General features: G+C 48.4%; 1 protein-coding gene and 1 long non-coding RNA gene across 6 annotated transcripts in view; one reads left to right on the top strand and one right to left on the bottom strand.

Moving 5' to 3' along the window:
- The window catches only part of LOC133209154 (uncharacterized), a 187,059-nt gene that overhangs the window by 65,533 nt on the left and 93,618 nt on the right, over window positions 1–27,908 (top strand). For all 5 annotated transcript variants that reach the window (XR_009724617.1, XR_009724616.1, XR_009724613.1 and 2 more), the window contains exon 2: window positions 22,991–23,079. This is a non-coding gene — a long non-coding RNA (uncharacterized LOC133209154). The remainder of the gene's footprint in view (window positions 1–22,990; window positions 23,080–27,908) is intronic.
- On the bottom strand, window positions 2,494–3,725 carry FOXB1 (forkhead box B1). Its single transcript, XM_061347579.1, has one exon. The coding sequence runs from the start codon at window positions 3,589–3,591 to the stop codon at window positions 2,629–2,631; it is 963 nt and encodes a 320-aa protein (XP_061203563.1). The 5' UTR covers window positions 3,592–3,725; the 3' UTR covers window positions 2,494–2,628.

Below are 27,908 nucleotides of genomic sequence, written 5' to 3'. Positions count from 1 at the left end.
GTTAGGAAAAGTTTGTCGAGTTATGTGTCCATTGATCTGGCGATAAGTTGTGAATGCTTTCTTTAGCTGATCTTGTTGATATAATCGTGGGCTGGACTTGATGAATGAGTTCAGTTGTCCCCCATCTGACAAGCTTTAGCAGCTTCATGCATTTTAATCAGCCCAATGATTCATGTATTTTCCACCTTTTTTCTGTGTGTGGGATCCGTTCTCTGGAAAGAAAAAAAAAAGAAAAAAAAAAAAAGGTGGCAACCGGATTCATCACCCTCCGCGTTAATCTCGGGGCTTTGGTCCGTGGTGAGGAAACGGGCATGTCCCGTGGTCATGGTTCAGGGGTTCGGAGAGCTCGGGTAGGGGCAGACCCCGCAGCACCGCGGCACCACACAACGTTCTTTCCTCTCTAATGACCCCTCAGGTGTCCGGGGGTCCCGTACCTGCGCGCCCGGTGCCACATCTCCGCCACACCGGTTCACTCCGTCGCGTCTGTCATTGCCAGAGGTTGCGGAATCCTTGTAAAATCCGTCTTGGTAAAAGAGACTGCCTGTTGGCTTAGGGAAAACCGGGGACAATTGTGAGGGTTACAGATTGCAACCCACCGCCTTGGGAAAGTAGGATCTATAGAGACAGAGCGTTGATAGCAGGGGTTGGAGTGACTGCCTGGCTTGAGGTGGTTTAACGACAGGTAGAAGGCTGTGGGAGCTCGCCGGTACCCGAGCAAGATTTCGAGATGCCACTTTTAAGAAAAAACCCAACTGACAAAATTTCAGTGTTCTCAGCCTTTGAAAGTATCCGATTCTTTATAGATTTTGATGTTTGCTCTGCATTGCAGAAGCTCGATTTTATACTTTTTAGAGAAAATTTAACTGGTGGTGTGTAGGTGATAAATACATATCCACACAGGAGTAGATGTGATCCCTGTTTATATGCGGTCTAATTGTATAGGACACAAACGCATGTGTGTGTATGGATATATGTTGAGATCTATCGGTACAGAACCCCCAGAACATGTGCTCATGTGTGTCACCTCCTCTGTAAACCGGTGATAACGACAGTTTTATCCAGCGTGTTCTGGTATGTAAATAACGACATTGATAGTAACCTCCCTGAAAGGCTGTTCATATGGTCTAGATATTGGCACTTCATTCCCATGAACGAATGCTTCGACTTCCCTCGTGTAAACTCTTTAAAAAGACAAATAAGAAACTAAATCTGCATTTCCATATTTTAATGAGAAAATATTATTTGGACGACTAGGTTCATAATTTAACGTAGACACTTTCTTAACCTTTGTCTTAAAACACACATGCTGGGAACAAGAACACCAAGATTTAAAACGCCATGCTCATTCTGTACAGAAAAAGGTGAAAAAGAAACATCTTTACAATTCCAATAGACACTAATGCCGTTTGTGAGGGGTTTTCCTTTTTTTTTTTTTTTTTTTTTACTTTTTCTTTTTTTCTTAAGCAGTTCACAACAGAACAACAGTTCAGTTTCCAGCAAACTACCTAAAACTAGGAAGGAGTATATCAAACAAAAGTGCATTTTACACGATTTAGAACCATTCCTATGCACAAACATGTACAGGTTCCCCAGCCCGCTCTCTCTGTCTGCAAAGCTCCAGCAGCAACCGGGGTGGCCCCGCGGTTTGTACCTGCTGCTGCCGTGTTGCCGGTCACTCCAGCAGCTTTCCTTAAGCCGTGCCGGGTTGTGCTTGGTGAGTGGCGTTGGGTTTGGTTTGTGCTTTTGGGTTTTCAATTGTTACCATTGTTGTTGTTCGGTTTTAAGCTATGAAATAAATAGCCAACAAATTTTAAAAGCTCCCCAAACCTTCCCGTTAACCAGAAGTGCACAGGCAAAGCAACTTCTCTTTCTCTTCCACCTGACGACTACCGTAAACCTCCGCATTACAACAGGTACTGCGAAGGGGCTGCAAGTTCAGTATTTACATTGGAAGAGGTGCTTTGTAAACAAAACGGGCACGGAGCGGGTGAACGAGCGCCCCGCCGCAGCCGGGGGGACCTACCTCCGGGATCCCCATCCGTGCCCGTTCCCTGCGGCCCCGCAGCCTCCCCCCTCGGCGCTCCCGCCCAGCCGGACCCCCACCGCACAAAGGCCCCGGGCACTTCCCGGCTTTTCCACTATCCAAGCGTTTGCTGCTCGGAGACTGGAACCGTCCTCGCTCTCTTGCAGTGAGACTGCAGCCGTTTCATGCTGTTGGTGCGTCTAAAGCTCGGTCCTCCGTAAGCCCCGCTCTTGCCAGACAAAGGAAGGCCAGGAGGCAGCGCCGGGCCGGGTTCACCGGGTCCCGGCAAACCGGAGATGCCTGAAGTACTTTGGGAAAACCAGTGGTGCCCGTGGCAGTTCCTACCGGCGGGGAGCGGGACCGGGCCGGTGCGTTTTGCCCCAGCAGAACAGAAACCAAAGTTCAGGGCCGGGAAAGGAGCCGAGCTTCTAAGGAGGGCACGGCCGGGGCGAGGTGGACAGGGCAGCTCGGGCGAGCGGCAACACCTCGGCTGCCCGCGGGAGCTGTCTGCGCTCGAGGGGAAGAGAAGCGGGAGAAGGGGAGGGAGGAGAGATCCGGGAAAACTCCGGGAGAAGGGGCGGCGGAGTCCGTGCGGGCGGCCCGGGTCAGTGCACGGCCACGGAGTGCAGCGCGGGCGTCGGGCTGGTGAGAGTCTCGCTGGGGGTGGCCGGGCTGCTCTGGCTGGTGGCCGTCTGCGAGGACGTGGGGCTGAGGGAGGGCGGCGAGTTCGAGAGGATGGTGGGGATGGGCGCGGGCAGGGCAGGCAGGGCCGGCACCGCGGCCGGGGCAGGCTTGATGGGGACGGGGATGGCCGGCAGCGTCTGCCCACCGTGGCAGAGAGGCTTGAGGGGGACGCCGTAGGCGCCGTACTCGCCGCTGGCCATGGAGATGGGGGTGGCGGTGTCGATCATGCCGGAGCTGTACATGTGGGGCCAGCCCGTACCGATGGAGCTGCCCACCGTAGTCAACTGGTTGGGAAGGGGGTAGGCGGCCGGCATGGGCTGCATGGTGGAAAAGGCGAGCCCCCCGGGCATCTTGTACTCTCTGGCGATGATGTTCTCGATGGCGAAGGGGTGCTTGAAGCTGGAGGGCTGAGACACGCCGAGGTTGTAGGTGGGCATCTGGGGCAGGTGGGTGCCGGAGGCGGCCAGGGCGCTGAGGCGCAGCTTGGCCTGCTGCTGCAGGTACTGCGCCGCGTCCGACGGCTTGCTGGGCGCCAGCTGCTCCGAGCGCAGCACCTTGAAGCGCTTGCGGCGGCGCAGGAAGCTGCCGTTCTCGAACATGTCCCCGCAGCTGGGATGCAGCGCCCAGAAGCTGCCCTTGCCCGGCTGGTCGGGGCGGCGCGGGATCTTGATGAAGCAGTCGTTGAAGGAGAGGTTGTGGCGGAGGGAGTTCTGCCAGCGCTGCGTATTCTCCCGGTAGTAGGGGAAGCGGTCCATGATGAACTTGTAGATCTCGCTCAGGGGCAGCATCTTCTCCGGGGAGCTCTGGATAGCCATGGCGGTCAGCGAGATGTAGGAGTAGGGAGGCTTCTGGTCGCTGTAAGTGTTTCTGCCCGGGCGAGGCATCTTCGGTGGGGACCCGCGGAGATCTGCAGAAGGGCAGCGACACGGAGGGGGCCGGATGCGGGGTGAGTCCGAGAAGGTTTGCACCGACACCCAGCCTGGGAGCGGGCGGTGTGGGGCCGCGCTGCGGGAACAAGGACTCGGGGAAGGGGCCCAGCGGCGTTCGGCCCCCGGGGGGCAGGATGGGGCTGAGGGAACCGACCCGAACTCCGCAGAGCCGGCAGCGGAAAGCTCTGTGTGCCCTTCTGCCAGCGCCAGCCCCCTCCTCTCGGCCTCCCCGCGGCAGCCCGCGCCCCTCAAGTTACCCGGGTGGTAGCTCTGCCTTCTGGTCCCGGCGAGGAGGAGAAGGGGATCCCCTCCCCTCGCCCCGTCCCCCACCCCTCTCTACGCCAGCCCCGCATATGCCCACCTTAAAGTTGCTGGAAGTTGACAGTCCGCATCCGGGACGCAGCCGGAGTCCGGGCTCTTTCCCGCCCCGCTCCTTCGGCGTGTCTCCTGCTCCTTCCCCGGCCGCTCTGCTCCGGTTTAGTCCTGAGGAGGCAGCGAGCTGGCTCGGGGTTGGGAATCCTCGTGCACACCCTTCCTTCTCCTTTGCGGGCTTCTTTTACACCACCGGCGGCTGGGCTGTAGCAGAGGCTCGTTCGCTTCTCTGCAGCCACAGTGAGCTAAGTAGTTGCCTCCATGTCCTTCCTCTAACCATCTGATAGTTTTATGTGGTGACATGAGCAGAAAAGACCCCTGTAGAGGCGCTTCATTAATGTGCCACTTCTTTGCTATCATCTGACAATCGCCTTGGGAGCAGGGGGAGGGGAACGGGGAGGAGGGGGCTGGGAGAAAGGCATAATCTGGTTTCATTTACACCTATTTACATGGACACCTTGGGCCAATGGGAATCATTTCCATTTGAAGACAAGGCGAGGGGTGAAAAGGCTCCGCCAGCGGAATCGCGGTGCAGTGGGACCCAGTGCCGGGGGGGGGGCCCCCCCCCCCGAGGAATATGCACTAACCTCACTGTGGACTTTGCAGGAAGCTTAGTCTGCAATTCACACTTATCAGCGGAGGTGCCAAGCAGTGGGATGTTTGACATGGAAATTGCTTGGCTGTGGTATTCTGTTTGTTCTGCATTGTTATCTGATTTGTATTGTTGGCTAACTTGAGGCGAGCCTTTCTCCCTGTAAGAAGAGACTTTCTCTGCCAAATCCGCTCTCCCCGAGCGAAGGTTCTTTCGAGGAGAGAACAGATCAGGGCTTCTCCGCAGCTTCCCATCCCCACCCCCGCCCAGGCAGGGCCGTGGCTCCGTTGTCCCCAGGGCGCTGTACATCACCCCAGCTCCGCGGACCTGTTGGTGCAAAGCTGGGGACTCGCCTTACAACCCCCGGCAGCGGCTGAGTCACGGCCCCGGTGGGCTTGGGCCGAGCTGCCCCTGGGGCGGTCGACCGGTTTGCGTCACCGGTCACTGCTCTAAATACCGGGGAGTGTGTGATGTGTATTCCCGAGGCTGCGGTGCATCCTGTCACCCTGAAACCAGAATATGAGGTTTACTTGGGAGGAGGGAGAAAGAGCCTTGGGGGTGAATACGCATCCAGTCCGTTAAAAGTATTTTCGTAGCCGGTCAATAACTCACCAAAACGTAACTTAAACACGATGAATTTAGGAGATTAAACAGTTTCATTAATATTGAAATGGCTGCTGAGGCTGAGCGCGCCCGCTTGAGATGCAAGCACACGTTTTTCAATATTAACAGAAGTACTTGAGGAAAAGAATAATGTCACCTTCTTAATTCAGCAAAAACAGCCGGGGGGCGGGGGAGAACGCTGCTGCGGGGCTGGCAGCCTTCTCGGGGGACAGTGCCTATGGAGCAGGCCCCCCCTAAACCCCGCAGCAGCTCGGAACATGCTGCTCTCGCGGCGGCTCCAGCTGGTGGGTGTCAAACTGCGGCACCAGCTCCAAACCGCTGCCCTCGGTCCCGTCTAATCCCTCTCTCTCCGGGTAGGATGTCGTTTACAGAATAATTGTCAAATAACTATTTCTCGGAACTCGAGCAGCCCGCCGCGGCCCAGCGCTGCCGGGCTAAAGAGCCCTTTTGGGGGGACCTGCCGCTTGTGTGTCCCCGCTTGCAGAGGGGAACACGGGGGCGCTGGAGCGGTTCGGAGTCCGGCGCTGCCCTCCTCGGTTCCCAGCCCCGGACAGGGAGGGAAGGCGGCCTCCGACTTTTTTGGGGTTGTGGTGAGAAGTGACCAGCCGGTGGACGTTTGTTAGAGGGCAGGAAAGACAATACTCTGAAAAGAGGAGAGATTCCTCCCAGCATCCCTTAGGACACCGGGATTCTGGTTTTGAACAGAGAGACTCCCCAAAACATCTGGGTTTAATGGACACCTCCCCCAAAGTCTAACACCCCTTGGGTCGGGTTTTGTCTCTCAACCCAAATTTGCTACTGTCAAACGCGGAGCTCAGAAACAGCGCGGGAGTGACTAAAATCAGTGGCTGACAAATCCTTTCTCCCCTCTTTCTGCCGGTACCTTTTCTTTTCAAAGAAAGAAAAAAAGCCAAAAAACAACCGCCGGCGCAAATGGGAACCCTCAAGCTGTAAAGATAAAGGAAAGTCGCCTTCCGTTGTCATTTGCTGTCCGGGTGCGATCGAGGTACGGCTGCACTGCGCCCGGGTTGGAGGGTTTGGTTTTATTTTATCCCCCCCACAGTGCGAAGAGCTGAGTGAGTGCACGGGTAGGACAGGCAAAGCCACCCTGGCAACCGGCACCCGGGGGCTCACGTCGTGTGGAGCACGCAACAGATGACGGACCTGGGCAATATAGGGTTTAACTGTGACTTGTAACTTTGCCTTTTACTGTGAAAAGCCAGCGTTAGAGAGGAGGAGGGGGTGCAAGTGAATCCAAATCCATTGTGTGGAAAAACAAAACCAATCGACGTTTTTCTGAAGCCTAATTCAAATAAGGAGCTCAGGGGAAGTGTTGGGAAAACTGTATAAAATACACATAAGTCAATTATATCAATGTGCAAGCCCAATGGAAATCTATTTGGCGCAATAACCATTCAGCCCTTGGATGGAGCCCATCACGGACCACCTTTCTGCATGGAAGGTTTGCAATAGCTTCCTTTCCCACAAGCAGGACCACACACGTTTACAGATTTGGTAATAATTTATGCTAATTTTCCTCCATAAATCCACAATTCGCCTCAGTGGCAAGCGGGGCTGTTGAAAGAGGAAAAGGAGACAGAAAAGTGACAAATGCAATATTGATTTTGAATCCTTGTGGCTGCAAGCAGGTGTGTGGCTGTGCAGAGTGGAGGAGTGGGAGCAGGGCTGGGGGGAGCCGAGAAGTTTTCCAGGAATAAAAAAGGGAGAAAAAAAGAAAGAAAAACTCCACTCTGTGAGAGAGAATAGCTCACAACCTTGTTAATATTTACAAACCAGTTGGGAGAAAAGAGAAGGGAGGGGGGAAGTACCAGCTTCTTAAGGTTTCCTAGGCTGCGAAACACAATGCCAGGCTCCGAGCAAGCTTCCCCCGGTTTGGGAAGTCAGCCCCGGGCTGCCGGTTGCTGTTGCAACTCGGCTGAGCCTCGCTCTTTTTGTTTTCTGTAATGGTTCTGCTTCTCCTGGCTTCTTGGGGGCCGGGCCGGAGAAGGAGAGCTTTGGGCTCTCCGGCTCTTCTCGGTGCTGAAGGTCCCAGTGCGGTTCCCGAAGCGCTCTGGGAACGGCGAGGCTCTGTCCCACCCTCATTCTTCACCGCATCTGCCACTTTGGCGTGAAGCTACTTAGCGCTCTTTCAAAGGGATTTCGTCCCTTGCCCGAGGAGCACTAACCCCCCGCCTGTCCGGGCTGGCTGCGGTCTCCTCCCCCACCTGCGCCAGCGGCCCCTCCGCCCCGCCCGCCGGCTCCTCGTCTCTGCTTCGTGCCGGCTCCGGTGGGCGATGCTCTCGCCCACCCCGTCGTGGGGTTCCAGCGCCGATGGCCTGACCGGGCACCAGCCCCGCCGGGGCCGCACCCGGGGAACGGGGGATCCGCACAGACCGGGGACCCCTTCTGCTCAGGCTGCAGGACCGGGGACGAGGCAGCTCCTAACCGGGGCCCGCGGCGGCCCTGCCCGAGGGAAACAGGTGGAGGGTGCCCAAGCGCCCCGGCCCGGGTCCGCCTGCGTGCGGTGCGCGGTTGTGCGGTGAGCTCTTCTCCGCGCTCCAGCCAGCGCCGCCGGTCGATCCACCCTCGCAGCGCTGCGGTCCCCCCAGACCCGCCGGGGACCCCCCAGGGCGGCTCCGAGGGGTGCCTGGGTTACGCGGGTCCGACACGAGGAGTGCCCCCCTGTTCCCCTCCCCCCGGGGATGCGGGCTCAGCCGCCGCCTCCATGCCGCTCCCGAGCGTTGCGTTATCGCGGGTTCCAGCCTGAGTCTCGCCGTTACTGCCCCGAGAACCTGGCTTTGCAGTAAACTCCCCTTGCCGGGGCCGCTGGGTGTTTATCTGCACGTTTGGGATTTGTGGGTTTGTTTATTTATTTATCTGCAGAAGCATCGGGGAGGCCTCGCCAACTTCTTCTTTTTAATCTCCCTTTTTAAATAAATGTCGCGTTTCAAGCTGCCCCCTCTTCTCTTTTTGGCATTGTAGGAAATATTGAAAATGCCACCTTAGTATTGAAGGGATTAACTTGCTTTTCTCCCAGGCGCTAACTCTGGTGTAAAGGGAGCAGTAGATCAACTGTATAATGTGTGCACTGTTTGGTCATTTGTACAAGCAGAACAAAGGTTGAGCTAAGCCAAATTGCATTGCACTTGTGAACCGAGTCCCAATTTGAAGTATCTTTTACAGCAGGGGGAATGAGAACAATTTCGTGTATGTCTAAAAGGGAATAACAAAGCCACTTTCTAGAGCATCTCAAAGTGAAGTAGTGAGGCGTGACATTCCCAGGGTGAGGAGGGACAAAGGCAGGGTCAGGGGGATGAAAAAGGGAATCAAACAGCCACTTTCACATGTCTGCCCTCAACTGCTGCACCTCTCCATAATAGGAAACAACTGTTGTAAAAAGGGGGATTGCTCCCATTCATTCAAAATAGCAAATGATAGCTAAACAACATTGTCAAAACTGAATCAACTTCTGTGCAGTACCACCCAGAAAAAGGTATTGTGCTTTGGTTAATAGCTGGGTGGAGCAAACTCGATTTGCCTTTCTTTTGCTGCCTTCTTTTTTGCCCTTTTTTTTTTTTTTTTTCCCTTTCTTTCTTTTTTCCCTTTCTCTCTCCTTCCTTTTCGTATTTCTTTTCCTTTTCTTTTTTTTCTTTTTCTTTTTTTTTTTTTTTTAGGAACTCTTCTCCTCTCGCCAGCTCAGGCCGTGTCATAAACCTGGTGTTTAATCATCAGCCTTTTTTCCACCCCGGGCTCCTCTCACCCGCTCTGTCCCCCTCAGCTCACTCTCCCTTCGCTGTTCCGTACAACACCAGAAAGCGGAAAACCGAGCTGAGCCCGGTGCGGGATCAGCCGCCCATGGGAACATGTCCTGGGCTGCGCGTCGGTGCCGCCGGGCAGCATCCTCTAAATGACTGATTTGTCCCATAGCCAACGTTCTGAAATGGCTTTTATGACAATCGAGGGTGATTTTAAGTTGTAAATCCATCAGAGTAACGGCGTGCATGGCGTGGTGGTTTCCCCTCTGTAAAACCGCGTCCGCGATTCGGGCTCAGGCAGACTTCGAGGGGTGTTTCCCCCACGTGTGAGTCCTTAACGAGACGGGATAACGGGGTGGGACCGCTGAGCACCTGCGGGGCTCTACCCACTGGCGGGGGTACGTTTGCTTTCAGCTCCGTGCGGGGCCCTGCGCTTCCCGCGCCACCCACCGAGCGGCCCGCAACCGGGAGCACAATCCCCGGGCTCGTCTTACGGGGAAGCTGCCACTGTGTGTGTGTTGCAATGCCTGTTTCCCTTTCCCTTCCACTCCCTACCTTTCCTCCTTCATAACACGAGCAACAATCCCATCTTCCCGTCAACCCTCGGCTCTGCAGCAAAACCCTCATTAACCTTCTTTAATATTTCATTCTTGGAAGAGGTTCTTAGGGTCTAACTTTAGAAAAGATTTCCCCGCAGCGATTTTTTCCAGTATATTTTTCCTCCATCTTTATTACAGAGAGATGCTGCACTCGCACAGCATTCAGTCAGCTAAAGAGGAAAGAAGTTAACAGAGGAGTTTGCTTTCCCTTTGGCAGGGAAAGGTTTTACACGGGGGTAGAAGCCATGGGGAGTGGCAGGGTTGGGGCTCCGCTGTTCGGGCGGCCGCCCTCGCCTTTCCCCTGCACGGTGGGGTTTCTGTCCCAGCTCGCTCTCTCGTGGGCACGACCCGCAGCCCCTCGTCCCGCACCTTCCCTCGTCCGGGCCGCTGTCCCGGTGGCGGGAGGAGCCGGGGCCCCGCGGAGCTGGCGGGAGCCCTGCGCGGAGCCGCCTGGGTGAACGCGTTGTGTATCTCACGTTATCACCCCGCTGTCTGCAGGCAATGTAGATTTTTCAAAGATCTAATGAATAAACAACCAGCAAGCGCTGGCGGTGTCATTTACATTGTTAATGCCTACATGTGTATAATAAATATGCATTTGTATGGCTTCAGATAAACTCTTTTCAGTTTCTAACCTGTGGTAATTTTTATTATTTTTTTTTTAAAGCAGTCTTTTCCAAGAAGCCAGTGTTCCCGGTCGTTTCCTGAGCTGGTGGGGGAATGAAGGGACACGGCAGGGGATGGCCGGGACAGAGCGGGAGGTGGAGGCCGCGGCGGGCAGCGACCGGTACTCATCGCTCCGTATATATAGCTCGCCACGCTTCTAGCAGCAGAATTTAACTGCCCAATATTAGCTCGCGGTATTAGTCTGGAGGTGCAAAGAACAATCCGTTCGGAGATGGAGCTTCAAAGGCACCGGATTCCCCTCAAGGAGAAGTTTACAAACGCGGCTGCTCCCCCCTTCCCTCCTCCCTCCTTCTCCTCCCCACAGACAGCCGGTTTTCCCTGCACTCCTCTGTAGAGGGCATCCCTGACCAGGTTTCTCCCACCCCGCCGTGCAGAGCAGGCTCCCGGAGCAGCCCGGGGGTTAGGGGGTGTCCCACTGATAGAAGGTGAAGCTCGCTGGCCCGCAGCCCCCTGTGCCGAGCCGCCCCGCACCCGGCACTGGGAAAGGCTTAAGATTTGCTCCCCATTTTTCGCCGCGAACCAGGTGCCACTTCCTCACGCCGCTCGGTGGCAAATGTCTCGTCTTCAGCGGGCTGGGTCTGGCATACGTTATTTTAATTAAGTCTATGGCGATTTACTTTCCTCTGAGATCTATTCCACGGCGCAATTAGGAACGTATTGGTGCTAGCACATATGAATATTCAGGAGAGTGTCAATTAATTAGCAGACAGAGGAATCTCATTACGGTGCTCAAAACCCTTTTAGTGCTAAGCAGAATTAAGGGGGCATTTGCCAATGTGCTGGATTAGTGAATATTTTACTGCGCGCTCATTTAACTTCATTATCATAGCACTTACGCTACTCTCTGATTTTATTAATTAAATTGCTCATTAATTTATCCGGAAAGGGGGATACAAGTTTTATGACGCCACAGAACTGGCGTAGACGTCTCGGAAGCGGCTCCTGCCCCGACGGGCGTCGACTCCCTGGAGCTGGCGGCCGCCTGGGCACAGGGAGAGGAGGGAGCACGCCCGCTGCCCGCGCCCCTGGGGCTGGGGCATTTCTCATCCCTTCAGCACAGAGATGCGGAGGGCGGCAGCCAGCGCTGCTGCAGCAAAGGAAACGGGGCGTCGCTGGGAATTGGCGTCTTGCTTTCTGCTTAAGTCTTTCCTCAGCACCTGGGGTGCGCAGAGCAGAGCCCATGATGTGAATAACCCCCGAATCTCCGCACTAGCCGCGGAGAGGACGGGAATACTGTCCTCGTTCTGTGCTCCGGACGAGCCCGAGCGAGGAGCGGGCAGCTGGCGCGTTCCCGGCGCACACCGGAGAACGACGAAGATCAGGAGGCAGCGGGCGGGATTAGGCTCTTTTTTTCTAATTAGGCGGTACTTCAATTCTCACCATTTTCTAAGAAGCATTGTATTAAGAGCAGCTATTTAAAGAAAAGATGTCCGTGGGATATTGTGCTTTGCAAAAAACAAACAAAAATTCCCTCAGAAATGTTTGATATTAAATATTAATCGGATTTAAATTCGGTGGCCATGTCTTGCGACAGTTGTGGTTGTGCGGGAGGCTGCCGGTAACCGGCCTGTGTGCACCTTCACACGGGAGAGCGGACCGGGGCCCGCGGCGGCTCTGCCGAGGAAACGTGCTCAGAAAGCGACCGCGTGTCCACCCCGAGCACGGAACCTGCCCGAAAAGGTTAGAAACACAAATATTAAATCTGCTTTCACAAAGGCGCCTGCTAAGTGTAGATCCGAAATTAATATGCATGTAAAATTAATTAGCTGCATTTCGTGACATCAAAATAAGTACCTGGGAAACAAGCACACCTTCTGGGCATTTGGCACCATATGCAGAAATTAGAGTTAATTGACTAATTACATAAATTAGGCATTAATTTTACAACACAAGTATAAAAGATATCTCAATTAATTGTGCGGGGAGCAGGAGGTTAAAGGGCAGGCGGCCGGTCCGGCCGTGTCAGCGGGGTCAATTACCTGGATGGTGATGGATGAGCTCGGGTCAGGGCATGGCTTCCTGCTACCGAATCCCGCCCGCATGCGCGTTGTGGTGGGAAACCTTGCATCTGTGGAGAGCGGGAGCGGGGCCGGGTCTGGTTTGGGCCGGTCTCAGCGGCGGAGTTACCGGAGCTCTCGATCAGTGCGTTTCGAACGACACCGAACGCTCGTGGTAAGCCATCGCACGGCTCGGGTCTTCAGACGAGAGGAGCCGAGGTGAAGTGTGGTGAAGTGCTCCACAGCTGCCTTCGTCCCCTCGGGGACAGTGTGTGTCCGGGCTCACCTGGGTGCCCCCAGGCAGGATGTACCCATCAGCTGAAGCATGAGGGTGGTGCACTGAAATACAGAGAGGATTTTGAGTTAATGGGAATGGTCACATCTTAAAAGCTTCAAATGCAAAATTCAAACCAGTAAGGGAGCTCCCAGTATCAGAGGAACCCCAGGCTGTGCAGGGGCGTGCAAAGGTTTCCATACTGCAAGTGTTGGTGGAGGGACTGGTGAGTGGGTTTGCATTTACCCCGGGTCTTGTTGAGCAACATTAAGTAAAGGATCGAGTCCTGCTGGGCAGCTGTGGTCGACGTGAGCGGTGAAGCTGGGCTAGGCGTGCCACAGGAGAGAGAGCACTGGGGTCTCTAGGGGTGCGTCTACCCTGGTTTGTCTTACTAATATAACTGGGTGTCCCTCCCTGTTCTATCCCATAGGAAATGGCCTGGTTGCATTAGTAACAATATAACCTGGCTGCTGATGGGCTAGAAAACAGATGAGAACCTGCCACACGTCTATCTTTTTATTGAGACAAAACGTTCGTTTTGATGTAGCAGTTTTGTACTGTTGCCAGATGCTGAAGGTACTTGAGGGAGATGTTGACAAGTGGATAATTGTCAGCAGAACTAAAACAGACACTTTGTTTACAGTTGAGCATGATTAATTGAGAGTAAATAAACCAGCAGCTCTGTTCATAAACTCTCAGCAGCTCAAGTTCACAAACGGCAGCACGCTTCAGAAAGGAAGGCAGTGAACCTGCTGTCGTGTTCAAGGAAGGGCTTGTACGCCAGGGTCAGTAACTGAGCTCCGTAGTGAAAACCACACAGCACAGCTTCTAGCTTTCGAGAGGCATGGGTTCTTGCTTGATGCTTCTCTCTGCTGCTTTATTCTGTTTCCGTTCTGTTTACATGACTGGATTACGAAGGGTTGTGGATCACACATTAATTGAGCAGGAAAAGCTGTGCATCTGAATGCTGGCCACAGTTGACATATTCAGGTAAAATGAGGGGACAACAATGGCCTAAGAGACTTCATCAACAATAAAATGTTAAAGGATGCTGTAATCTTTCTTCCTGCATTGTGACTTCAGGTCATAATAGAGTATTTCCTGCTTTACAATGGTAGTGAGCAGCACCGATTAGTCCTGATGGTCAGTAAACCCCAGGTGTACTCTGCACATCTTTGGGATTGTTTTTGTAAATCAAGGTAGGTTTCTATTTGTATCTCCTGTAGTGGTGTATATTTACCCAGAGTTGTACAGAAGGTGGCATAGTTGGTATCTAAGTGATACCCGTGCTGCTCAAACTAGGCAAATGCTATAGCCCAACTGAAAGGTAGGGAAAAACAGTGCTTACCTGTCCAGCATTGCCCATATGTAGTGTTCGTGCATATCTTTCTCAAAATTATAATTTCCCCTCTGTCCTTTGTGTTTTGATCCACCCTGAAGCCACTGCCTGTGTTATTCTTTCTTTAATGGATGGGAGCTCTCCTGTGACACTGTTGTTACAACCGTTTGGCCTCCCCAGTGTGTAGCACATCTTTAAGCTGTTATGAGCCTGTTAATCTGTATTCAAGCATCTTGCCTTGGTCCTGTCCTGGGGTGGCTAGTATAAGAATACTATATCCATGTGTATACCTGTTGTGTATTTCTTATTGAATCAGGTTACTAGTATGCAGGGGGGGTTTGGTTGGTTGTTTTTGTTTTCTTGGTTTTTTTTTGTTGTGCTAACTCTATCCTACTGTCACTGACTTTGACTGGGCAGGGTCTGGTAACAGCAGCCTGTGCCAGCATCCAAGGAATGCACATATGAGAATAGCCTCCTATCTCAGGCTCACAGTTTAAAGATGCGGTTCCTGGTGACTGTGTCGCAAAGGGTCCTTGAGGAGAGGTTGGGCGCCTTCTATTACAGCTGTAGCTGTTTCAGGAGAGGGGAGGACTGACAGGAATTTGTAAGAGGTTGAATGGTCAGGCACATTTATCTGGCTTTTCAACATACAAGTAATGTTTAGTTACTGTTTTGCACTCTGAAGGTCTGTCATGCCATCAGCCTCTTATCCAGGGCTGATGTTAGCATTGAGGGTGCTACTATGGGTGTGTGGGTGTGACATGGCTCTATCACCCATGCACAATGGACCTGGTTTCTAGCATTGCTCCTGCTGCTCACTGCCTGTTCCTGTCCAAGGGGACTCCTGGGTCTCAGAGCCTTGCCTAAGAATATTTAGTCTAATTGGTCAGTGGCTTGTCAGTAATTATTTATTAACTTAGATAGTTTACACTATCACAGCCAAGATGATTGTTGTTCTTTGCTTTGAAGCCTTTATCCTTAGTAGTTCTTCAGTTCCTTCCAAAACCTTTCTCCTTCTCTTCATCTGCAATCATGGCTTTGCTCATCCCTCATCTAGAATGTGTCTCATTCTCTGGAGCATGTGCTTGTCTAAGCTGCAGCAGTTGTTTCTTGCCTGTGCATCTCAGAAGTGCCCCAGGATGTTCCCCAAAGGCTGCAGCACTTCAAAGGAGATGCTGCAGGCTCAGAGCAGACAGAAAAAAGGCGCTTGTGGTGCTCTAAGCCCCAAAGGTGGCTGCTGGCATGGATGTAAGAGGAAAAGCTCCTTTCAAGGAGCAGCTTTGGAGTTTCCTTCTGTAGGGGAGCAGTGGGTACTTCAGGGACAAGGCAGCAAGCCAGGATCCTCTATGCAGGTTGTGAAGATCTTCCCAGAAGCTAGAGCAGCTGTCTGGGGAACTCCTGAGTGAGTCAAAAGCACCAAGGGCAGTGGGATGGGAGGAGTTTTCCTTGCGGAGAGATGAGAGCATTGTCTGTTCTGCTGCTGGCAAGCTTTCCAGCCCCCAAGTTACTGCTATCTTATGCTAACTGCAAGTCCACTGTGTTTCTTGTTTGGATGGTGGTGGGTGTCAGCTCTCCAGACACAAGGCCCTACTTATTTGCAAGACAAAAGGTAAAAAGCCCCTATTTGCCATGCCAATTTTGCACTTTGACTCTGGTGAGGGACTGTCTGGTCAAGGGCTATCAGACGGAAAAGACTTCTGAGAGAAAATCCCTTTGGCCATACCTGTGAACCTTACTTACCTAGCACCTCTAAAGGTTAAGTTCTCTAATGGAGAACTTAAAAAACAGGATCAAAAAGCAGGAGGTTCTGCTTTAGTCAACATTGGTGGATTTGGTGCATTTTACAAATGGTAATGAGCTACCTCATTCACAGGTGAATTATATGTGACTGCTGAGTGAGGACAAGCTCAGTTTCTTTATGACAACTCCCAAAGGCTTGCTAAGAAACCAAGTATCAGTAAGAGCCTTCTATCCAGGTCTGTGTTTTGGGGACACAGTTCATCCTTAACATGACTTTTTCTCCTGCAATAAGCTCATCCCATTGGATTTATGCAGAGATTTAGCAGATGAGACCTCCTGAGCACCCCAAAGCCTACTGCAGGCCCCCAGCAGTTGCATTGCTCACTCAGTATTATTAAATAATACTGGGACCAGTATTATTTAATATATTCATCAACGATTTAGATGAGGGAATTGAGTGTACTATCAGCAAGTTTGCTGATGACACTAAGCTGGGAGGGGTGGCCGACACGCCAGAAGGCTGTGCTGCCATTCAGCAAGACCTGGACAGGCTGGAGAGTTGGGCGGGGAATAACTTGATGAAATATAACAAGGGGAAGTGTAGAGTCCTGCATCTGGGCAGGAACAACCCCAGGTTCCAGTATAGATTGGGGAACGACCTGTTAGAGAGCAGTGTAGGGGAGAGGGACCTGGGGGTCCTGGTGGACGACAGGGTGACCATGAGCCGACACTGTGCCCTTGTGGCCAAGAAGGCCAATGGCATCCTGGGGTGTATTAGAAGGGGGGTGGTTAGTAGGTCGAGAGAGGTCCTCCTTCCCCTCTACTCTGCCCTGGTGAGACCTCATCTGGAATATTGTGTCCAGTTCTGGGCCCCTCAGTTTAAAAAGGACAGGGACCTGCTGGAGAGAGTCCAGCGCAGGGCAACTAAGATGATTAAGGGAGTGGAGCATCTCCCTTATGAGGAAAGACTGAGGGAGCTGGGTCTCTATAGTTTGGAGAAGAGGAGATTAAGGGGTGACCTTATTAGTGTATATAAATATATAAAGGGGGAGTGTCACGAGGATGGAGCCAGGCTCTTCTCAGTGGCAAACAATGAAAGGACAAGGGGTAATGGGTACAAATTGGAGCACAAGAGGTTCCACTTAAACCTGAGAAGAAACTTCTTCTCAGTGAGGGTGACGGAACACTGGAACAGGCTGCCCAGGGAGGTTGTGGAATCTCCTTTTTGGAGACATTCAAAACCCGCCTGGACACGTTCCTGTGTAACCTTATCTAGGTGTTCCTGCTCCGGCAGGGGGATTGGACTAGATGATCTTTTGAGGTCCCTTCCAATCTCTAACATACTGTGATACTGTGATACTGTGATGACCCAGGCACAAGAGCTATGCTATTTGCACCTACAGGAATGTCTATACAAAGCTGCCATAAATCTTACTGACTCTGTAGTCTATAGCAAATCCTGGGAAGTCTAAATGATAATACTACTGTATTGTAATAATGCCAAAGGTCCAGACCTCACTGGGGAAGACAACATACAATCTCATGTCCTCCTGCTTTTTACAGAGCTTTTCAGCTGCTGTGGCCTGGCAGCTGTGTTGGACTCACAAGATGGTGTGACCTGGATGCTTCAGTCAAACTGGCCCAGGGAGATGTGCCTGGTTTTCTTGCTGCCCTGTCAATATAATGCCACTGGGGTGTTAAGGGCATAAACAGCATAGGGATGTATATATAGCATAGCGTATATAAATATATAAAGGGGGAGTGTCACGAGGGTGGAGCCAGGCTCTTCTCAGTGGCTATGGTAGGACAAGGGGCAATGGGTACACACTGGAACACAAGAGGTTCCACATAAACTTGAGAAGAAACTTCTTCTCAGTGAGGGTGACAGAACACTGGAACAGGCTGCCCAGGGAGGTTGTGGAGTCTTCTTCTCTGGAGATATTCAAAACCCGCCTGGACACGTTCCTGTGTAACCTTATCTAGGTGTTCCTGCTCCGGCAGGGGGATTGGACTAGATGATCTTTTGAGGTCCCTTCCAATCCCTAGCATACTGTGATACTGTGATATCCTTTTCTAATGGTTAGAAGTTCCTAGTGGGTCCTGAAGGAAGTCCTTCTCTGAGCACAAACCTGGAGGCAACCTGTCATTTGCTGCATCATTACCTTGAAAGACCTTGAGTTGGAGTCAACATTGAAAGAATGAGCCAGGCTCATGAAGATGAATACCTTTGTATCCGAGTGCGGACACATGCTGGTACCCACCTGCTGGGACTTGCTGTAGGTAGTTGTGGAAGTACAACCTGGGTAGGTTGTGAATCCTGTGTGCATAATATACTTTATATGCCTATGTTGTCCAATTAAAACAGGTGCATGGGTATCCGAATCTGTTCAAGTGGTGTTTATCTTATTATGTACTCTTCAGGAAGAGATTGTCTTATTCATTAGATGCTTTCTTCTGCATAAAAGAGCACCTCTTGTAAGAGGTGTTTGTACATGAAAATCCTGAGATTTAGTACAGTTTCCCTCTGCACTTTGTGTATATAAAGTTTGCATGTATTTGCAAAGTAGAACTTTAACTTAGCTGTCATTAATGGTCAGAGATGCCATGGCACTGGTATTTTACTGGGGTATAAAGTCAGTTATACATAAAACATTGTAACACGATTATTAGAAAGTATTGAATGCTTGAGAATGTATGTGATACAGAAAGGGGCACGGAATTGCTGTGTATTTAGCGTGTATAATGCAGCTTGCTCAATTTGTTCCTGGCTATTCATAGGAGAGCACATTTTCTCTTTTTAATTGCAGAAGATGACAAGACCTTTTAATTAAGGTGGCATCTATAGTATTCATATACTGCAAAACCCACAAATGACTAAAACTTAATAGCGTCATAAAAACTAGTTAAAGCTTTTACCAACACTGCCATCACAGCAAGAGGCATTAAATCAACTACGTCAGCAATGAACTTATGCCTACACAGAGGCTACTGACTCGAAGAGCAGTGACTGTTTTCCTGCTGAAATAAAGTCTCTGTGGTTTTTATGGTTGTACTAGTGGCACTGGCAAACAGCCCTTCCATCTCCTAAGGTGTTCCTGCCCTTCCCTCTCAAATCACTACAACTTCAGTAGCATCGTGTTTCCAGTTAGAAGATACTGTGGGGAAACAGGGTAAAAACTACTTTACATCACTAGGAAGTTTCCTTCAGGCTTCAGTGGGACAGAAGGGCAGGGAATGGGAGCTTTGTGTCTGCACAGATGTGCGGAAGCAGGCAGGCAGCCGTAGATGCCGTAGGAGCAGAGGGAGGCATGAAACCTCAGTGCTTCACTGATTCACTGTCTCACTTGGAGTGAACCACATCATTCACTTCAGGGATGGCAAGAGTGCAGTGGAGTCACTACTGGAACGTCTGATGTTAATGATATTAAACAAAGTCTTTTAGCAAGGATGTATGCACTGACACTTTTTTCCCTTCCACTTTTCCTTATAATGACAGTCTTGCATTTGTTGGGCTGATAGTTGTGTGGGAGATGCTCCTTCACTGTCCCTGTTTCATAAGACGCTGTGCTTCTCCAGGAAGTGCATCCCACTACTGAGATGGGGTATGTGCCCACTGAACATTCCCAGATTTTGCCTTGGTAACACTGTTAGTAATAGGAATGCTTCTCAGCTGCTTTTATAAGGGCTTAGGGGTTGTGAGGTTTTTGGTTTGGTTGGTTTTTTTTCCCCCCTCTCTGTTTTCCATGGAACATAAAGGAATATTATACCAGTGTTTAAGGTATGGTCTTATTTTTGGCAAGAGCTTTTTGTGGTTTTCATCATGTTTAGTCTATGGAAAGAGCACTTTTGTGTGTAAGTAACAGCTGGAGGAGGCTTTTGCAGGCATCTCCTTTTTCCATAGAATGAGATATTTAGCAGCTTGGTTTTAATCATAATGCCATGATGCATGATGTTCCTTGAGCATGCCTTGTTATCAATTAAGAAATAAGCCAGTTAGGGTAATTCAGCATTTCCTTTGGGATTAGTTCATAAAGTGACATGATTTTTACCTTGTTGCTAAAAATACCATATTGTTCACCGGATGAGTACTTAAACAATTTAAAGGTGCTGTTCCAAAGAGAGACCTTGTTAGAGTGAAACGTCCTTTACCATGAGAAGCCCTAGCAAAAGAGAGGAGGACAGAGTAAATAGGAAAAGAAGGGACCTTGGGATGTATTAACATTTAGCAACACTAAAATGAATTGTGTTAATTGTGTCTGGCTTGATATTGGGGAGTTATGCTGACCAAGTGTATTTTCTCCATTTTGAGTTTTGAGTGCTGATTTTTCACTTGTGGATGTGGTAGCAGTCATTTGGGGTTGTTCTACCCAAAGTGTTGTGACTGCTGGGGTTGTTCAGCCAGCCCCTATCAGCCAGGATTCTATCCTTGATTCTTTGGTCCCCTTTGTATCCCTAGTGGAATCCCAAGGGCCTTGAGTGGCAGCAGCTGGTTAGCTGAGTAGGCTGAAGTGTCTGCAGTCTCCATTGGTATTTTCTAGGCTGGTGTGTGTGATCTGGGTTTCATGGCACAGGGAAGGCTGTGTGTCCTCCTCTTCCACCCCTTCACCATCTATCTTCTCTTCTGCTTCCTGTTATCTAGAGAGCTGTGATCCCTTGCTTCAGCATGTGCCTGGTTCATCCAGTAAGGAAGCTGGAGCTGTGACCACCATCATGCTCTGACAGAAGTTAGTGTAGCACTAAGAAGCCAAGAGATTGAGGGTAGCATAAAGCCTGTCTCTAGTCCTCTGATGCTCGAAGGATCCTTTGTTAATGAGGTGGAGTACAGAGACAATTTAATCTGATACTCAACTAATACTTGTGAATATAGACAAAATGCCGAAGTTGTGGTGGAGCCTGTACATTGATGCTCACTAAAGTGTCTGCACCAAACTGTAAGAGCACAAGGCAGAGATAGTCTGACACATCCTAGGAAAGCTCCCCAGACCATATTACCACTTGAACAGATTCAGTTGTTCCAGAAGCCTGTCATGTGAATGTTCTTCATCTTGGCATTCGTGTGACTAGCACCTGCAGATCACCACTCTTTACAAGATAAATAATCCAAAGTGGACATTGAAAAGGAGGGATGGAAATACGTGAACAGATTTTTATAAAGTGTCACTGCTTATTTGAGCCCCAAGAAATCTGAGTTGGGCTTATTCAGTGCCTCTGTTAAACGACTTGCAAACACATGCTTATGTTCAATCCTAGAGATGAAAACATTTGCTAAATGCTATCCTAAATAGAGTTATGTTCCCAGATGCCCTTTGTGCATTTTCACATTGTATAGGAGTTTTCTTTTTCTGCAAAAAGGGAAAAATAACAAAAATACAATCAGAAACAAGTTGCTGTAACTGTGATGATCCAAGAACTGTGGCAGGATAAGGTTTGTAGTTGGGGGTTGTAACTTAATGAGACTATCTGGTACCATTGTAAATTATGTGCTCTTTCTACGTTTGTGTACTCAGCACATTAGTAAAGCTTATTCTCCCCCAAGCATCAACAATGTTGGAAAATAATATTGCTCGTGTTATAAAAGCTTGGAAAGGCTTCATGTTAAGGAAAATCTGTTCCTCTAAAACACTCCAGTGTCAAGGGGTCCAAAGAGTTTGAAAACAAGAGAAAAGCAGTATTGTTTCCTAATGCAAGCTGATTCTGCATATTGTAAGCAATGAAACTTTTAGCTCTGATAAAGGTTTTGGGGTCGCCAATATTTGCTGGTTTAGCTGGACCTAGCAGATGTGTGGTGCTGTACAGGATTCAGTGACTCTCACCATGTAGCTCATGATTGGATTTTATAGGACTGAAATTTTGGTAGGAAAATGATATGGCTGTTGTTGAAGCTCTCAAATGCCACGACAGCAGGCAGTGCTGCTGACTGTCACCCCTTTTACTGAAGGAGGCTGAGGACAAGACTGTTGCAGCAGGGAAAAGGGTGTTTGACTCTGGGATTAATTCTGTCTATTTGTCTCGTGGAGCTCAGAGTTCATCTTCAGGGCATATTTCAAGGCAACATTTATGCTCAGGGCCACGTCTGACAGCAGCGCTCCGTGCAGCACTCCTACTGACTTCAATAAGAGCTCCTTGCAGAAAGTGAGGCTGGAATGGCCCTTGAAGTTTGTGACAGAGTGTGGCTCGAGGAAATGTGTGTGTATTTTGTGCTTCAGGTGTGTTTTCAATGAATGTGCTGCCAATCTAGTAGTGTTTTGGGACCTGATCCTGCTGTGCAGATTCAGTAGACACATGCGTGCTGGTGGATACAGGACATTGAACATTAATTTGTGGTAATTTTGTGGTCAAACTTTATGCATATTTTGCAAGCTGCAAATAATAAAAAAAAAGCAAGCACATTTAAAGGTTTGCTGGTGTTTTTTTTTTTAATGATTATTACAGATGTTACTGTTTCAAGACATTTACTTAATAGAAAAAGAAGAAAATGTGAGGTTCAGCAATATCAGCACCTCTCAAGCTGACAGCTTCACCAGTAGACAAATCCCTAAGTGTCAATATGGTTTTGGTTTGGGGTGTCAACTTGAAGGAGGAAGCCCCCAAAAAAGTTAAAATTGAATATTTGCCCATCCCAAATGGCAGAGATGGACCCAAATAGAAACATCATTTCCAAATATTTCCTGTAGATTTCTGATGAAGCATGGAATGACATAAGAGAAAAAACAGAAAATATAGGCTACTTCTGATGCTCAGATCCATCTCTCTAAATTCAAGTGACTGGACAGAACCTGTTGAAGATTGAACCTCAATTATCTGCTTCTGGTTATAGGCTGTGGAAACAAGGAACTGGAGTGTAGCCTTACCCTGTGTGGTAGTGTTTATGTTCTTAACCTTTGTGACCTTGAATATTTCTCTGCTGTCCTAATGTCTGCTAGTCTGTCCTGCTCACTTGCTGTTCCAGACACCATTATAGACACCTGAGCAGGAGTGTGAGCATCTACTCTGTGCGTTGTCACAGGGAGTGAGTCAGTATGTAGGAAAAACATTCAAATGAAAAAAGATCTGAAGCTGAATCTCGAGGTGGGACCTTGTTCTGTGATTTCTGAAAGTTAGTAAAGCTGTGCCATGCATGGGCAGCACTGGGGTTTAAAAGCCCAAATGCTCCAGCTAGGCTCTTCTGCTCAGCTTAAAAGCTGAAGTGCTGTGTTCCATATGAATTTATTTGAACTGCTTTTTTGCATTCCAGGAAGCATGACTGCCTCTCACCTCTGCCAGAATCCTGCCACTGCCGGAATTGCCAGCACTGAAAAATGTCTCTCATGTAACTGCTATGAAATGCTGCTGCTTTGGTACAAAAAAAAAATCTTTCTTTCTTTTTTGAAAACAGGGTCACCTTAAACTTGACAGACTTTTGCAGCCTGAACTGCAGGAGGACCATGTGGAGAAAGATGTCTCTGGGGATGAAGTTTTCAGTGAGTAAGTTCACTCGAGGCGTGAGTCTTGGGTAGATTTGATTCCATTTACTACTGCAAAATTTGACAACAGTAAAAATACCTTCACTGTTTTATCTGCCACTGGGGGGGGCGGATCAAAATACTCTTTTCTTTTCCAGAATAGCTCGCTGGCAGAAACCTTGAAACATATGAATCCCCTTCTTGATACCAGGTTACTTTGTTGATGAACACTGCTCCCAGCAAAAACTGGGACTGATACCAGACAAAGGATGCCCAGCATCATTATCTGCATTATATATCAATAGTTGTGCTTCCTTGCTTATCAAGTGTATAACCTTGTGTGTCCTTAAAGTGTAAAAACAAAACACCCACCACCCTAAGGACACCTGGGACTGCACTTCTAAGAAGCCAAGAGAAATAAAAAGATACTATTAAAATGTTATGAATTATTGTTAACATATATTTACATAATTTAATCCATCCCAGGAACCCTTCTTGAAAAATGAAATTTTATATACCTGTAGTCATTAAGCTGCCCTTTAATTTTATCGTTTCACTGCTACAATCCATCAGTGCAGTAGCTCTGTATTTGAGGGGATTTGCTTATTATGTAATAACAAGACAACTTACGTTTCCGAAGGGAATGCCATTAGATGGGATAGTTGTCTGGTGCCATTAGACCAACCCTGAACTGGAAAGAGAATATTTCTGAAAGATCCTTTTTTCGAGTGAACAGCTTAAAATGTTACAGTGAAGCAAACTGGGTCAGTGGCGTTACTCAAAAACAATTGCTGTGTTTGTAACCAACATTTAAGGCTTTGACGTTTCTATTACAAGCTTCTTTTCTTTTCTTTGGAGTGCCTAACTTGAAATTAATTTTGTTTGGTTGAATGCCATTAAGGTGAGAAAATCGCAGTTCCTTTGTGCTTTTCATATATAGAAATCTCTGTTGAAGATCTTGTCTCTGAAACCTGTTGATTTTTTAGTTTGAGCCATATCTGTAGCATTTTTGCAATTGACAGGTATCAATTCACTAAGGACTTACAACATTCTTGGTCAGTTGTTTGCACAATCACTGTTTTAAATAGAAAACTGCTATATAGAGTCTGATTACACTAATGGAGGTGAGGAGAAAACCAGGGCTGAGGAAAGCAGTTTGGTGTTAATAGTGTCTCATAGAAAAATTAATTTATTGTGGGATCCATTATTAGAAGTAAAATATAAAAGAATCCTGAGCTAAATCGAAGGCAGAGAGAATGAGAGTCGTGTGTGCTGTGTACAAGTAAGGAGGCTTCTGGTAAATGTCTGTGGTTAATAACAGAATAGTCTTACTTGCAAAAGCAGGCACATAAACAAAATCTTGTTTCAGAGCAAAAATAGAGCTAATTGCATCGCTGCCAAACAAATCTGCTTGACAGCCTGTACATTAAAAGGGCATTATGCTAGTGAGGAAAAGCACTAAGGAATCCTGGAAATTGCTTGTCAGGATGCATAGCGCTGCTGGGGTGAGCAGATGCTTGTGAACGACAGGTGAATTGTTTCAAGTTCTTGTGGCTTTAATCTCTAAGTTTTGAAATGCAGGAGCACCTGCATTTCCCCATCGCATCTGTCTGCTGCTTTGCCATCTCTATTTCCCCCTCTGTCAGCAGTTGGCTACCAGATGAGCTTTAGATGAATAGCATTCACCTTACTTCATAGTTGTTTTATGATGGTGGTTAGATGAAATAGTTCCAGCAGATACTCTCAATAAGCGAAGGCCTGTACTCTCTGCAGTTCATTGAACCCATATGGATGAGAACAGCTGGAAAGATGGGTTTGCTACCTGAGGCCAATGTTTGTGTTGCCAACCGCGACTCCAGCTTGCTGACCCTTGTATAATTCATTGCAGTTGAGGAAATGTTGCTCACACTATTCCATTTTGTGATGAATGGCATTACTTAAAACTGATAGTCTTGTAAAGCAGTGGTGACTTCCCATGTCTGACAGATGTGAACAAAGAATACAGTCAATAAATATTGCCATGTTCTAAAGGAAGATTCACTGCTTGCAGTTGAGGGGAAGGAATTTTAGTGCAAACAGAAAACAGGTGGAGAAAAAAGCTGGTTTAAAATTGCAATTTGCAGGTTATGCTTAAGGATGGACCTTTGTGGGGATTCATGCATCAGGGGTCTCTGAATCTGGAAGATATAGTGCTGTGGGCACATATTTCAATCTAGCATTGTGGAACAATCCTTGCTTCACTGACCCTCTTAGAGTAGCCAGGCAAATAGTTTCAGTGACCTTGCTGAGCTTAGACTTCCATGGAGTTTGCTCCGAAAGGAAAGGATGCGTCAGGAAAGCCATGTTTGGATAATTGCATTTTCTGTTGAGTGCTATTGCTTTGGGAATGTTCATCATTCAGACACTTCCTGGTGCATTTCTGTTGGCAGTTTTTTCAAAACTGAGGTTGAATGTTGGCATGTTTGTGTGAAAGAGTGTCTGACCTGCCAGCCAGTGTCTGTGAGCTCCGTGAAGTGTCTTTGGTAGACTTTGCTGTAGGCTTTAGCAGGCAGCAGCCCAAGGTTGTGCTGAGAGAGGGATTGGAGCCAGATGATTGTATCCATAAGAACAGAAAAAGGCAGATTCTTCAGAAGGCCAGGAAAATTCATGAGAAGCCATTATGATAAGGACTGAGGAACTGAGAAGAGAAACGGGGTGTTTTAGCAGGTTCATGTAGCAGACCATGGTGGAAGTGATTATGATTCAAGATAAGAGGATAGTGCATGGGGAATTGAGTAGATCTGTGTCTGTTAGAGGGAGGTGATGCAAGTGGAGTAGGTGATAGGCTTTAATGATGAAACAAAGTGAGGTAAGTGGTGGAAACACAAGGTGAGAAAGGAGCTAGATTCCTCATAAATCAGAGCTGATGTCCCTACGCTTTTACAGTATAGAAGCAAAAAATACTGTTTACTGATTATATTTATACAAGAAGGTACAGGGTACACAAGCAACTGATATTTACCCACATTCACTCTGTAGTGAATTCAGTCTGTGCAATTGTTTCAGCCTCCTGCTTAACCTCTTGCCACGGCATAGGGTTAAAGATTAAACTTGGTAGTGTTTCTAGAGTGTTATGAATATCAGACTGATTCGAAGTCTTTTTGAACTTAAGAGGTATGGATTGATATTTGTCTCCTGTTGTAGTGTCAACAGTGCACCAGCTGTGATACAGTGAATATTTCCCCAGCAGTGTTTCATATCATTAAACCGTAGCTTTTATTCAAGAGTTGAAATTATTCTTCTCCATGGCCCCCATTCAAAAAACACATAAAATTTTTTTGCTAGAAGGCTGTTAAGAAGGTGCCTGTAGTTAAGTATTAGTATTAAGTCTAGAAACAAGAAAAAATTAAGTATCTGTATAGGCAGTGGCTGAAATTAGACCAAAAAACAATTAAGAAATCAGTATACACTTTGGGTTTTTTTTATCCTGGGTAGCTAAAGCTTGCTACACTGCAGAAATCAGTCCATAAAAGCATGTGCAATAACCTTACACTTGAGTGATGTTTGTGTTGCTTGTGATAGAAGAAAAAAGGAAGATAAAGGCTTCTTGCCAGTGGACTATGAACACTACAGCAGCATGACCCTCTGCACAGACTTCTGAGGATGTGCTCTCCTCACCCTAACCCTACCCTAGGTAGGCCAGCAGGGATGCTCCTGAATGTGCAGGTCTGATTTAACCAGCCCTGAAATGTAGATTAGGCATAGATAGTATATTGGAGTGAGGTTGAGAAAAGACAACTCGTTTGATTTTTGCTTTGCTTTGTTGTTGTTAGTGTTACATCTACTGAAATCAAGTTTCAGACCTGAAATGCCGTTCTAGTATGTCTGCAGTGCTCTCATGGTTTTTATGTGTTAGTGTATAGCCATGTAGGGCTGAATTAAGGCTGTCTAGGCAGCTTCTCTGTGCTTAACTTTGCAATTAGGCTGCTTTAAAAGGTTTCCCAAATAAATGCAAATAAATAAGCTACAATCAAAAGTGAAATCACGTGCGACTGAACTGATACTCATTTGGGCAGTAGCAGCTCTTTTAAAGATGTTGTATAGATCTGTGCACATTGCTTTTTCAGACTAGCAAAGCAAGGGCTGTCTGCCATCTTTTGGTTAACAGAAGCAGCAGCTTTATTATTATTACTAGATTTCACAATTGTTTGCATTAAAGGAATACGGAAATCGAGGACTCCTGATCTGAATTGCAGATGCTGTGCAGAGGTGTTCTCCAAAGACTGCCAGCCCTTTTGCTAGCAGTGCTGTGCCTCTGTTTTTTCTTGGCTATACCGTTACCTTCTGTTTGTGGACTTCCCCAGGATGGCCTTTTCATTTGTCCTTGCTTTCGGGAGCTGGCAGCTTAGTTGGAATTCCTGCACAATAAATCTGGAAACAATCTGGAAACCTTGATCCTGAATGGGACTTAAGCTGCTTTTGGTGTCCCTGAAGCAAACTATTCCTCCTATGTGCAGCTGAGCCCGGAGAAGAGAAGGAAGAAAGGATCAAGAGAGAAAAGAGAATGCAAAGATGGGAAGGAGGAATGCATGGTAGTGAAAGAGGAGTGATGGATACTTGGGGAAGCAAGGTGATACCAGCATGTTTATCTACTTAGTTTCCCCCTCTTCTCAAACAAGTTGAGGATCCTATTGCCATTTTATGCTGCCTAGAGTAGGGGAGTAGTAGTTTCTAGAAGTCAATGCTGTGTTGAGGGAATAAGAGTAGGTGGTTTCTTTCTGCCTTGCGGCTCAGAGGTCTATTCAATGCAGCATAGACTGCTGCAGTTCCTTTGGTGATGAGAAGAAGCCTGTGTTGGGAGTTTGGGCAAGC

This window comes from Neopsephotus bourkii, unplaced genomic scaffold (assembly GCF_033783945.1).
Source record: "Neopsephotus bourkii isolate Nb327-2 ecotype Australia unplaced genomic scaffold, CSIRO-AGI_Nbou_v1 NB_318, whole genome shotgun sequence".
In the NCBI taxonomy this organism is placed as follows: domain Eukaryota; kingdom Metazoa; phylum Chordata; class Aves; order Psittaciformes; family Psittacidae; genus Neopsephotus; species Neopsephotus bourkii.
Note: the sequence above shows the minus strand (reverse complement) of the source record. Positions and strands in the feature narration are given on the sequence as shown.